The 12,197-nt window shown below is 39.8% G+C and overlaps 1 protein-coding gene across 1 annotated transcript in view; it reads left to right on the top strand.

Annotated features, from left to right (window-relative positions):
- LOC308162597 (PH and SEC7 domain-containing protein 1-like) overlaps positions 1–12,197 on the top strand; it is a gene marked incomplete at both ends in the record, with an annotated part of 47,558 nt that overhangs the window by 21,289 nt on the left and 14,072 nt on the right. Inside the window, 2 exons of the mRNA XM_080536742.1 lie at positions 523–566; positions 2,560–2,726. Of these exons, the coding sequence (XP_080392868.1) occupies positions 523–566; positions 2,560–2,726 (211 nt within the window). The remainder of the gene's footprint in view (positions 1–522; positions 567–2,559; positions 2,727–12,197) is intronic.

Below are 12,197 nucleotides of genomic sequence, written 5' to 3'. Positions count from 1 at the left end.
ATCTCACTGATTTGAATTAACTGTCTCGCAAAGCATTTTTGTTATAAAGAAAAGGTCTATAAGACATTGAAATTACATACAATGATTATCATAATTTAAAAAATCTTTATTGACAAAGAAAATAATTTGTGGTTTTCTTCTCCTGCTTGTTTTCCTGCTTCCACTATCGTGCAAGGCATTCTGGGATTTCATAACACCCCGTTTGTAACTGACGGGTCTGACGGGTCTGAAAAACCTCAGTTTGGAGGGCTATGTAGCCCTCCCACTTAGCCCTACCCTTACACAATATGGGAATTGGGATACACCTACCCCTACACATGAACGCGCAAAACTGAGGGGTAGGGCTCAAATGTAGGGCCTCTCTGTCTTTGACTGTCTCTCTCTGACTCACTCTCACTCTCTCTCTCTTCCTCATCTAATTTATTTCACTGTCTGTTTTCTCTCTCTCTCTCTCTCTCTCTCTCTCTCTCTCTCTCTCTCTCTCTCTCTCTCTCTCTCTCTCTCTCTCTATCTCTATAACAGGCCTTGTACAACTCCATCAAAAATGAAAAGCTTCAGTGGACCATGTAAGTGTTTAACCTCCCCCAGCCTCCCCTGGTGTTCTACCTCCACCAGCCTCCCCTGGTGTTCTACCTCCCCCAGCCTCCCCTGGTGTTCTACCTCCACCAGCCTCCCCTGGTGTTCAACCTCCACCAGCCTCCCCTGGTGTTCTACCTCCCCCAGCCTCCCCTGGTGTTCAACCTCCCCCAGCCTCCCCTGGTGTTCTACCTCCACCAGCCTCCCCTGGTGTTCTACCTCCACCAGCCTCCCCTGGTGTTCTACCTCCACCAGCTTCCCCTGGTGTTCTACCTCCACCAGCCTCCCTTGGTGTTCTTCTGTCTGTCTGTCTGTCTGTCTGTCTGTCTGTCTGTCTGCCTGTTTGTCTGTGTGCGTGTGTGTGTGTATGTGTGTGTGTGTGTGTGTCTGTATGTGTGTGTGTGCGTGTGTGTGTGTCTGTGTCTGTGACTGTGTGTGTGTGTATGTGTGTGTGTGTGTGTGCGTGTGTGTGTGTGTGTGTGTGTGTGTGTGATGCCCTAAGCCCCTCATTTAAAAGTTGGCTCTCTAGACTTAGTTGCCATGGATACATGTCCCTGCTTTCCCTCTCTCTCTCTGTAATCACAGGTCACACACACACACACACACACACTCTCTCTCTATCTATCTCTATCTCTATCTCTCTCTCTTTGTCTCTTTCTATTTCTTTCCGTCTCTTTCTCTCTCTCTCTCTCTCTGTCTCTCTGTGTCTCTCTGTCCCTCTCTATCTCTCTCTTTGTCTCTATCTCTCTCTCTCTCTCTCTCTGTCTCTCTCTCTCTCTGTCTCTCTGTGTGTCTCTCTCTCTCTCTCTCTCTGCATGCTGGGAAGTTTGGTGAGTGTGTGGGTTGGTGGTAGTGTGTTTGGTGGGAGTGATTTTTGCAAGTTTTTTTTGCAAGTCTTTTCTTAATTTGCTTTTCAGTGTATGGTATAGACGGTTTATTCTGTAGTTTGTACAGGGTGGTGTTGGGATTTGGTGCGAATGGCGTCCCAGGAGACTGTTGTGGATTTAATTGATTCTTAATAGATGAGTAAAACTTATAAAGCACAAAGAGCTTAAATCAATTGACTCCAAAGAGGCCTTTTATTAAACAACGTCACATGAGTGCAGAGAGAAAAGAGCAGTCAAAAAGCCCCCAACGTTGGGCGGGACTCATATTTATAGAACTGTCCTTGGTCATGAGGTCACTATTCTTGGGAACCAATCATATTATACAAATCTGTGATTGCGCAAGTTATGGGCCCTGTCCACGACCAGAATTATTCACTGCGCCACCGTTCTTGGCACATCTCTTAGAGGAAGGAAATGAGCCTTCCTTGAGTGCTAGATTCGCCAAAATATAGAGAGACTTCAATTCTCAGTATAAAATGATATAAAACAAGACGCCGGCGGCCGACCCGGGTGTTAGTGTGGAGGAGGTTCTGCTTATCGTAGGTGCTTTTGTCGGGCATAACAGCCTGACATACGCCTCACGGGTGAATAAAGAGGTAGTTGTTTTTCTGACGGAGGAGCGCTTTGTTCATCAGTTGGTTGAAAATGGAATCGTTATTAATTATTTATTTGTGTCCATTTCCCCGTTGGCTAAGCCGTCGACCAGAATCACGATTTCAGGTTTCCCCCTGTTTATACCCAATGAGGCGCTGGAGAGAGAGTTGCAGCGTTTCGGGAAGATAGCGAGTGGGTTTAGAACTATTGGGTTAAGGACGAGAAACTTAGACACAGTGAAAAGACTGTCAACATTCTAGTGTGTGTGTGTGTGTGTGTGTGTGTGTGCATGTGTTTCACCACTCTGTGTGTGTGTGTGTGCGTGCATGTGTTTCACTACTCTGTGTGTGTGTCTGTGCATGTGTGTGTGTGTGTGTGTGTCTGTGTGTGTGTGCGTGTACATGTTTCACTACTTTGTGTATGTGCATGCATGTGTGTGTGTGTGTGTGTGTGTGTAATGGTGCGTGACTGATGATGATGATGTTTCATCTTCCAACCACAGCGATGAGGGAGAGCTGGCAGACCACACCGCCTCCGCCTCCCACACCCTGCGGCGGACAGGAAGTGGGGGGAGCCCTCTGGTGGGCGTGGCCCAGCATCCCGACGCTCTGGTCTACAAGAGCGGCTTCCTGGTACGGAAGGTCCACGCAGACTCGGACGGCAAGAGAAGTAGGTAACCTCGAAACGCTAAACGCCACCTGTTACTTCCTGTTACCTTCTGTTACTTCCTGTTACTTCATGTTACTTCCTGTTACCTTCTGTTACTCCCTGTTACCTTCTGTTACTCCCTGTTACTCCCTGTTACCTTCTGTTACTTCCTGTTACTTCATGTTACTTCCTGTTACTCCCTGTTACCTTCTGTTACTTCCTGTTACCTTCTGTTACTCCCTGTTACCTTCTGTAACTTCCTGTTACCTTCTGTTACTTCCTGTTACTTCCTGTTACCTTATGTTACTCCCTGTTACTTCCTGTTACTTCCTGTTACCTTCTGTTACTTCCTGTTACCTTCTGTTACTTCCTGTTACTTCCTGTTACTTCCTGTTACTTCCTGTTACCTTCTGTTACTTCCTGTTACTTCCTGTTACCTTCTGTTACCTTCTGTTACTTCCTGTTACCTTCTGTTACTCCCTGTTACCTTCTGTTACTTCCTGTTACCTTCTGTTACTTCCTGTTACTTCCTGTTACTTACTGTTACCTTCTGTTACCTTCTGTTACTTCCTGTTACATTCTGTTACTCCCTGTTACCTTCTGTTACTTCCTGTTACTTCCTGTTACCTTCTGTTACTTCCTGTTACCTTCTGTTACTTCCTGTTACTTCCTGTTACCTTCTGTTACTTCCTGTTACTTCATGTTACTTCCTGTTACCTTCTGTTACTCCCTGTTACCTTCTGTTACTTCCTGTTACCTTCTGTTACTTCCTGTTACCTTCTGTTACTCCCTGTTACCTTCTGTTACTCCCTGTTACCTTCTGTTACCCTCTGTTACCTTATGCTACTCCCTGTTACTTCCTGTTACTTTCTGTTACCCTCTGTTACCTTCTGTTACTCCCTGTTACCTTCTGTTACTTCCTGTTACTCCCTGTTACTCCCTGTTACCTTCTGTTACTTCCTGTTACTTCCTGTTACCTTCTGTTACTACCTGTTACTTCCTGTTACTCCCTGTTACTCCCTGTTACTTCCTGTTACCTTCTGTTACCTCCTGTTACCTTCTGTTACTCCCTGTTACCTTCTGTTACCTTCTGTTACTTCCTGTTACCTTCTGTTACTCCCTGTTACTCCCTGTTACCTTCTGTTACTCCCTGTTGACTTCTGTTACTTCCTGTTACCTTCTGTTACTTCCTGTTACTTCCTGTTACCTTCTGTTACTTTCTGTTACTTTCTGTTACTTCCTGTTACCTTCTGTTACTCCCTGTTACTCCCTGTTACCTTCTGTTACTTCCTGTTACCTTCTGTTACTTCCTGTTACCTTCTGTTACTTCCTGTTACCTTCTGTTACTTCCTGTTACCTTCTTTTACTCCCTGTTACCTTCTGTTACTTCCTGTTACCTTCTGTTACTCCCTGTTACCTTCTGTTACTTCCTGTTACTCCCTGTTACTTCCTGTTACTTCCTGTTACCTTCTGTTACTTCCTGTTACTTCCTGTTACCTTCTGTTACTCCCTGTTACCTTCTGTTACTTCCTGTTACCTTCTGTTACCTTCTGTTACTTTCTGTTACCTTCTGTTACTCCCTGTTACTTCCTGTTACTCCCTGTTACCTTCTGTTACCTTCTGTTACTTCCTGTTACCTTCTGTTACTCCCTGTTACCTTCTGTTACTTCCTGTTACTCCCTGTTACTTCCTGTTACTCCCTGTTACCTTCTGTTACTCCCTGTTACCTTCTGTTACTTCCTGTTACTCCCTGTTACCTTCTGTTACTTCCTGTTACTCCCTGTTACCTTCTGTTACTTCCTGTTACTTCCTGTTACCTTCTGTTACTCCCTATTACCTTCTGTTACTTCCTGTTACCTTCTGTTACTTCCTGTTACCTTCTGTTACTTTCTGTTACTTTCTGTTACTTCCTGTTACTTCCTGTTACTCCCTGTTACCTTCTGTTACTTCCTGTTACTCCCTGTTACTTCCTGTTACTCCCTGTTACCTTCTGTTACTTCCTGTTACTTCCTGTTACCTTCTGTTACTCCCTGTTACCTTCTGTTACTCCCTGTTACCTTCTGTCCCTGTTACCTTCTGTTACCTTCTGTTACTTCCTGTTACTTCCTGTTACCTTCTGTTACTTCCTGTTACCTTCTGTTACTTCCTGTTACTTCCTGTTACCTTTTGTTACTTCCTGTTACCTTCTGTTACTTCCTGTTACTTCCTGTTACCTTCGGTTACTTCCTGTAACCTTCTGTTACTACCTGTTACCTTCTGTTACTCCCTGTTACCTTCTGTTACCTTCTGTTACTCCCTGTTACCTTCTGTTACTCCCTGTTACCTTCTGTTACTCCCTGTTACCTTCTGTTACTTCCTGTTACCTTCTGTTACTTCCTGTTACCTTCTGTTACTCCCTGTTACTCCCTGTTACCTTCTGTTACCTTCTGTTACTTTCTGTTACCCCCTGTTACCTTCTGTTACTCCCTGTTACTTCCTGTTACCTTCTGTTACTCCCTGTTACCTTCTGTTACTTTCTGTTACTTTCTGTTACTTTCTGTTACCTTCTGTTACTTTCTGTTACTCCCTGTTACCTTCTGTTACCTTCTGTTACTTTCTGTTACTCCCTGTTACCTTCTGTTACCTTCTGTTACTCCCTGTTACCTTCTGTTACTCCCTGTTACCTTCTGTTACTTCCTGTTACCTTCTGTTACTTTCTGTTACTCGCTGTTACCTTCTGTTACTTCCTGTTACCTTCTGTTACCTTCTGTTACTTCCTGTTACTTCCTGTTACCTTCTGTTACCTTCTGTTACTCCCTGTTACCTTCTGTTACCTTCTGTTACTTCCTGTTACTTCCTGTTACCTTCTGTTACTTCCTGTTACTTTCTGTTACCTTCTGTTACTTTCTGTTACCTTCTGTTACCTTCTGTTACTTCCTGTTACTTCCTGTTACTTCCTGTTACCTTCTGTTACTTTCTGTTACCTTCTGTTACTTCCTGTTACTTTCTGTTACTTCCTGTTACCTTCTGTTACTTTCTGTTACTTTCTGTTACTTTCTGTTACCTTCTGTTACTTTCTGTTACTTTCTGTTACTTTCTGTTACCTTCTGTTACTTTCTGTTACCTTCTGTTACTTTCTGTTACTTTCTGTTACTTTCTGTTACTTCCTGTTACCTTCTGTTACTTCCTGTTACTTTCTGTTACTTCCTGTTACCTTCTGTTACTTTCTGTTACTTTCTGTTACTTTCTGTTACCTTCTGTTACTTTCTGTTACTTTCTGTTACTTTCTGTTACTTTCTGTTACTTCCTGTTACTTTCTGTTACCTTCTGTTACTTTCTGTTACCTTCTGTTACTTCCTGTTACTTCCTGTTACTTCCTGTTACCTTCTGTTACTTCCTGTTACTTCCTGTTACTTTCTGTTACCTTCTGTTACCTTCTGTTACTTCCTGTTACTTTCTGTTACCTTCTGTTACTTTCTGTTACTTTCTGTTACCTTCTGTTACTTCCTGTTACTTTCTGTTACTTCCTGTTACCTTCTGTTACTTCCTGTTACTTCCTGTTACTTCCTGTTACTTTCTGTTACTTTCTGTTACTTTCTGTTACTTTCTGTTACTTTCTGTTACTTTCTGTTACTTTCTGTTACTTTCTGTTACTTCCTGTTACTTCCTGTTACCTTCTGTTACCTTCTGTTACCTTCTGTTACTTCCTGTTACTTTCTGTTACCTTCTGTTACTTTCTGTTACTTTCTGTTACTTTCTGTTACTTCCTGTTACTTTCTGTTACTTCCTGTTACTTTCTGTTACTTTCTGTTACTTTCTGTTACTTCCTGTTACTTCCTGTTACTTTCTGTTACTTTCTGTTACTTTCTGTTACTTCCTGTTACTTTCTGTTACTTCCTGTTACTTTCTGTTACTTCCTGTTACCTTCTGTTACTTTCTGTTACCTTCTGTTACTTTCTGTTACTTTCTGTTACCTTCTGTTACCTTCTGTTACTTCCTGTTACTTCCTGTTACCTTCTGTTACTTTCTGTTACTTTCTGTTACCTTCTGTTACTTTCTGTTACTTTCTGTTACTTTCTGTTACCTTCTGTTACCTTCTGTTACTTCCTGTTACCTTCTGTTACTTCCTGTTACTTCCTGTTACCTTCTGTTACTTCCTGTTACCTTCTGTTACTTTATGTTACTTCCTGTTACCTTCTGTTACTTTCTGTTACTTCCTGTTACTTCCTGTTACTTTCTGTTACTTTCTGTTACTTTCTGTTACTTTCTGTTACTTCCTGTTACTTCCTGTTACCTTCTGTTACTTTCTGTTACTTCCTGTTACTTCCTGTTACCTTCTGTTACTTTCTGTTACTTTCTGTTACCTTCTGTTACCTTCTGTTACTTCCTGTTACCTTCTGTTACTTCCTGTTACTTCCTGTTACCTTCTGTTACTTTCTGTTACCTTCTGTTACTTTCTGTTACTTCCTGTTACTTCCTGTTACCTTCTGTTACTTCCTGTTACTTTCTGTTACCTTCTGTTACTTCCTGTTACTTTCTGTTACTTCCTGTTACCTTCTGTTACTTCCTGTTACCTTCTGTTACTTTCTGTTACCTTCTGTTACTTCCTGTTACTTTCTGTTACTTTCTGTTACTTCCTGTTACTTTCTGTTACTTTCTGTTACTTCCTGTTACTTTCTGTTACCTTCTGTTACCTTCTGTTACTTCCTGTTACTTTCTGTTACTTCCTGTTACCTTCTGTTACTTTCTGTTACCTTCTGTTACTTCCTGTTACTTTCTGTTACTTCCTGTTACTTTCTGTTACCTTCTGTTACCTTCTGTTACTTTCTGTTACTTTCTGTTACTTCCTGTTACCTTCTGTTACTTCCTGTTACCTTCTGTTACTTTCTGTTACCTTCTGTTACTTCCTGTTACTTTCTGTTACTTCCTGTTACTTTCTGTTACCTTCTGTTACCTTCTGTTACCTTCTGTTACTTTCTGTTACTTTCTGTTACTTCCTGTTACCTTCTGTTACTTCCTGTTACCTTCTGTTACTTTCTGTTACCTTCTGTTACTTCCTGTTACTTTCTGTTACTTCCTGTTACCTTCTGTTACTTTCTGTTACCTTCTGTTACTTTCTGTTACCTTCTGTTACTTCCTGTTACTTTCTGTTACCTTCTGTTACTTTCTGTTACTTTCTGTTACTTTCTGTTACTTCCTGTTACCTTCTGTTACTTTCTGTTACTTCCTGTTACCTTCTGTTACTTTCTGTTACCTTCTGTTACTTCCTGTTACTTTCTGTTACTTTCTGTTACTTTCTGTTACTTCCTGTTACCTTCTGTTACCCTCTGTTACCTTCTGTTACTTCCTGTTACTTTCTGTTACTTTCTGTTACTTCCTGTTACTTCCTGTTACCTTCTGTTACTTTCTGTTACCTTCTGTTACTTCCTGTTACTTCCTGTTACTTCCTGTTACTTCCTGTTACCTTCTGTTACTTTCTGTTACTTTCTGTTACTTCCTGTTACTTTCTGTTACTTCCTGTTACTTTCTGTTACTTCCTGTTACTTCCTGTTACCTTCTGTTACTTTCTGTTACCTTCTGTTACTTCCTGTTACTTCCTGTTACCTTCTGTTACTTCCTGTTACCTTCTGTTACTTCCTGTTACTTTCTGTTACCTTCTGTTACTTTCTGTTACTTCCTGTTACTTTCTGTTACTTCCTGTTACTTTCTGTTACTTCCTGTTACCTTCTGTTACTTTCTGTTACTTCCTGTTACTTTCTGTTACTTCCTGTTACCTTCTGTTACCTTCTGTTACTTTCTGTTACTTTCTGTTACTTTCTGTTACTTTCTGTTACTTCCTGTTACTTTCTGTTACTTTCTGTTACTTTCTGTTACTTTCTGTTACTTTCTGTTACTTTCTGTTACTTCCTGTTACCTTCTGTTACTTCCTGTTACCTTCTGTTACTTCCTGTTACTTCCTGTTACCTTCTGTTACTTCCTGTTACTTTCTGTTACTTTCTGTTACTTCCTGTTACTTTCTGTTACTTTCTGTTACTTTCTGTTACTTTCTGTTACTTTCTGTTACCTTCTGTTACTTTCTGTTACTTTCTGTTACTTTCTGTTACCTTCTGTTACTTTCTGTTACTTCCTGTTACCTTCTGTTACTTCCTGTTACCTTCTGTTACTTCCTGTTACCTTCTGTTACTTCCTGTTACTTCCTGTTACCTTCTGTTACTTCCTGTTACTTTCTGTTACTTTCTGTTACTTCCTGTTACCTTCTGTTACTTCCTGTTACTTTCTGTTACTTTCTGTTACTTTCTGTTACTTCCTGTTACTTTCTGTTACTTTCTGTTACTTTCTGTTACTTCCTGTTACTTTCTGTTACTTTCTGTTACTTTCTGTTACTTCCTGTTACCTTCTGTTACTTCCTGTTACCTTCTGTTACTTCCTGTTACTTCCTGTTACCTTCTGTTACTTCCTGTTACTTTCTGTTACTTTCTGTTACTTCCTGTTACCTTCTGTTACTTTCTGTTACTTTCTGTTACTTTCTGTTACTTCCTGTTACTTTCTGTTACTTTCTGTTACTTTCTGTTACTTTCTGTTACTTTCTGTTACTTCCTGTTACCTTCTGTTACTTCCTGTTACCTTCTGTTACTTCCTGTTACTTCCTGTTACCTTCTGTTACTTCCTGTTACTTTCTGTTACCTTCTGTTACTTCCTGTTACTTTCTGTTACTTTCTGTTACTTCCTGTTACTTTCTGTTACTTTCTGTTACTTCCTGTTACTTTCTGTTACTTTCTGTTACTTCCTGTTACCTTCTGTTACTTTCTGTTACTTCCTGTTACCTTCTGTTACTTTCTGTTACTTTCTGTTACTTTCTGTTACCTTCTGTTACTTCCTGTTACTTTCTGTTACTTCCTGTTACCTTCTGTTACTTTCTGTTACTTCCTGTTACCTTCTGTTACTTCCTGTTACTTTCTGTTACTTTATGTTACTTTCTGTTACTTTCTGTTACTTTCTGTTACTTTCTGTTACTTTCTGTTACCTTCCTGTTACTTCCTGTTACTTCCTGTTACTTTCTGTTACTTCCTGTTACCTTCTGTTACTTCCTGTTACTTTCTGTTACTTCCTGTTACTTTATGTTACTTTCTGTTACTTTCTGTTACCTTCTGTTACTTTCTGTTACTTTCTGTTACTTTCTGTTACTTTCTGTTACTTCCTGTTACTTTCTGTTACTTCCTGTTACTTTCTGTTACTTTCTGTTACTTCCTGTTACCTTCTGTTACTTCCTGTTACTTTCTGTTACCTTCTGTTACTTCCTGTTACTTTCTGTTACCTTCTGTTACTTCCTGTTACTTTCTGTTACCTTCTGTTACTTTCTGTTACTTCCTGTTACCTTCTGTTACTTTCTGTTACTTCCTGTTACTTTCTGTTACTTTCTGTTACCTTCTGTTACTTTCTGTTACTTTCTGTTACTTCCTGTTACTTTCTGTTACCTTCTGTTACTTCCTGTTACCTTCTGTTACTTCCTGTTACTTTCTGTTACCTTCTGTTACTTCCTGTTACTTCCTGTTACTTTCTGTTACTTTCTGTTACTTTCTGTTACCTTCTGTTACTTCCTGTTACTTTCTGTTACCTTCTGTTACTTCCTGTTACTTCCTGTTACTTCCTGTTACCTTCTGTTACCTTCTGTTACTTCCTGTTACTTCCTGTTACCTTCTGTTACTTTCTGTTACTTCCTGTTACCTTCTGTTACTTCCTGTTACTTCCTGTTACTTCCTGTTACTTTCTGTTACTTTCTGTTACCTTCTGTTACTTTCTGTTACTTTCTGTTACCTTCTGTTACTTCCTGTTACTTCCTGTTACTTCCTGTTACCTTCTGTTACTTTCTGTTACTTTCTGTTACCTTCTGTTACTTTCTGTTACTTCCTGTTACCTTCTGTTACTTCCTGTTACTTCCTGTTACCTTCTGTTACTTTCTGTTACTTCCTGTTACCTTCTGTTACTTTCTGTTACTTTCTGTTACTTCCTGTTACCTTCTGTTACCTTCTGTTACTTTCTGTTACTTCCTGTTACCTTCTGTTACTTCCTGTTACCTTCTGTTACCTTCTGTTACTTCCTGTTACTTCCTGTTACCTTCTGTTACTTCCTGTTACCTTCTGTTACTTTATGTTACTTCCTGTTACCTTCTGTTACTTTCTGTTACTTCCTGTTACCTTCTGTTACTTTATGTTACTTCCTGTTACCTTCTGTTACTTTCTGTTACTTTCTGTTACTTTCTGTTACTTTCTGTTACTTCCTGTTACTTTCTGTTACCTTCTGTTACTTTCTGTTACTTCCTGTTACTTCCTGTTACCTTCTGTTACTTCCTGTTACCTTCTGTTACTTCCTGTTACTTCCTGTTACCTTCTGTTACTTTCTGTTACCTTCTGTTACTTTCTGTTACTTCCTGTTACTTCCTGTTACCTTCTGTTACTTCCTGTTACTTTCTGTTACCTTCTGTTACTTCCTGTTACTTTCTGTTACTTTCTGTTACTTCCTGTTACTTCCTGTTACCTTCTGATACTTTCTGTTACCTTCTGTTACTTCCTGTTACTTTCTGTTACTTCCTGTTACTTTCTGTTACTTCCTGTTACTTCCTGTTACTTCCTGTTACCTTCTGTTACTTTCTGTTACTTCCTGTTACCTTCTGTTACTTCCTGTTACCTTCTGTTACTTTCTGTTACCTTCTGTTACTTCCTGTTACTTTCTGTTACTTTCTGTTACTTCCTGTTACTTCCTGTTACCTTCTGTTACTTTCTGTTACCTTCTGTTACTTCCTGTTACTTCCTGTTACTTCCTGTTACCTTCTGTTACTTTCTGTTACTTTCTGTTACTTTCTGTTACTTCCTGTTACTTTCTGTTACTTCCTGTTACTTTCTGTTACTTCCTGTTACTTCCTGTTACCTTCTGTTACTTTCTGTTACTTCCTGTTACCTTCTGTTACTTCCTGTTACCTTCTGTTACTTCCTGTTACTTTCTGTTACCTTCTGTTACTTTCTGTTACTTCCTGTTACTTTCTGTTACTTCCTGTTACTTTCTGTTACTTCCTGTTACCTTCTGTTACTTTCTGTTACTTCCTGTTACTTTCTGTTACTTTCTGTTACCTTCTGTTACTTTCTGTTACTTTCTGTTACTTTCTGTTACTTTCTGTTACTTTCTGTTACTTCCTGTTACCTTCTGTTACTTCCTGTTACCTTCTGTTACTTCCTGTTACTTCCTGTTACCTTCTGTTACTTCCTGTTACTTTCTGTTACTTTCTGTTACTTTCTGTTACTTCCTGTTACTTTCTGTTACTTCCTGTTACTTCCTTTTACTTTCTGTTACTTTCTGTTACTTCCTGTTACTTTCTGTTACTTTCTGTTACTTTCTGTTACTTTCTGTTACCTTCTGTTACTTTCTGTTACTTTCTGTTACTTTCTGTTACTTCCTGTTACTTTCTGTTACCTTCTGTTACTTCCTGTTACCTTCTGTTACTTCCTGTTACTTTCTGTT

The sequence above is a fragment of the Nansenia antarctica genome (genome assembly GCF_963989245.1).
Source record: "Nansenia antarctica genome assembly, chromosome: 7".
NCBI lineage: Eukaryota > Metazoa > Chordata > Actinopteri > Argentiniformes > Microstomatidae > Nansenia > Nansenia antarctica.
Note: the sequence above shows the minus strand (reverse complement) of the source record. Positions and strands in the feature narration are given on the sequence as shown.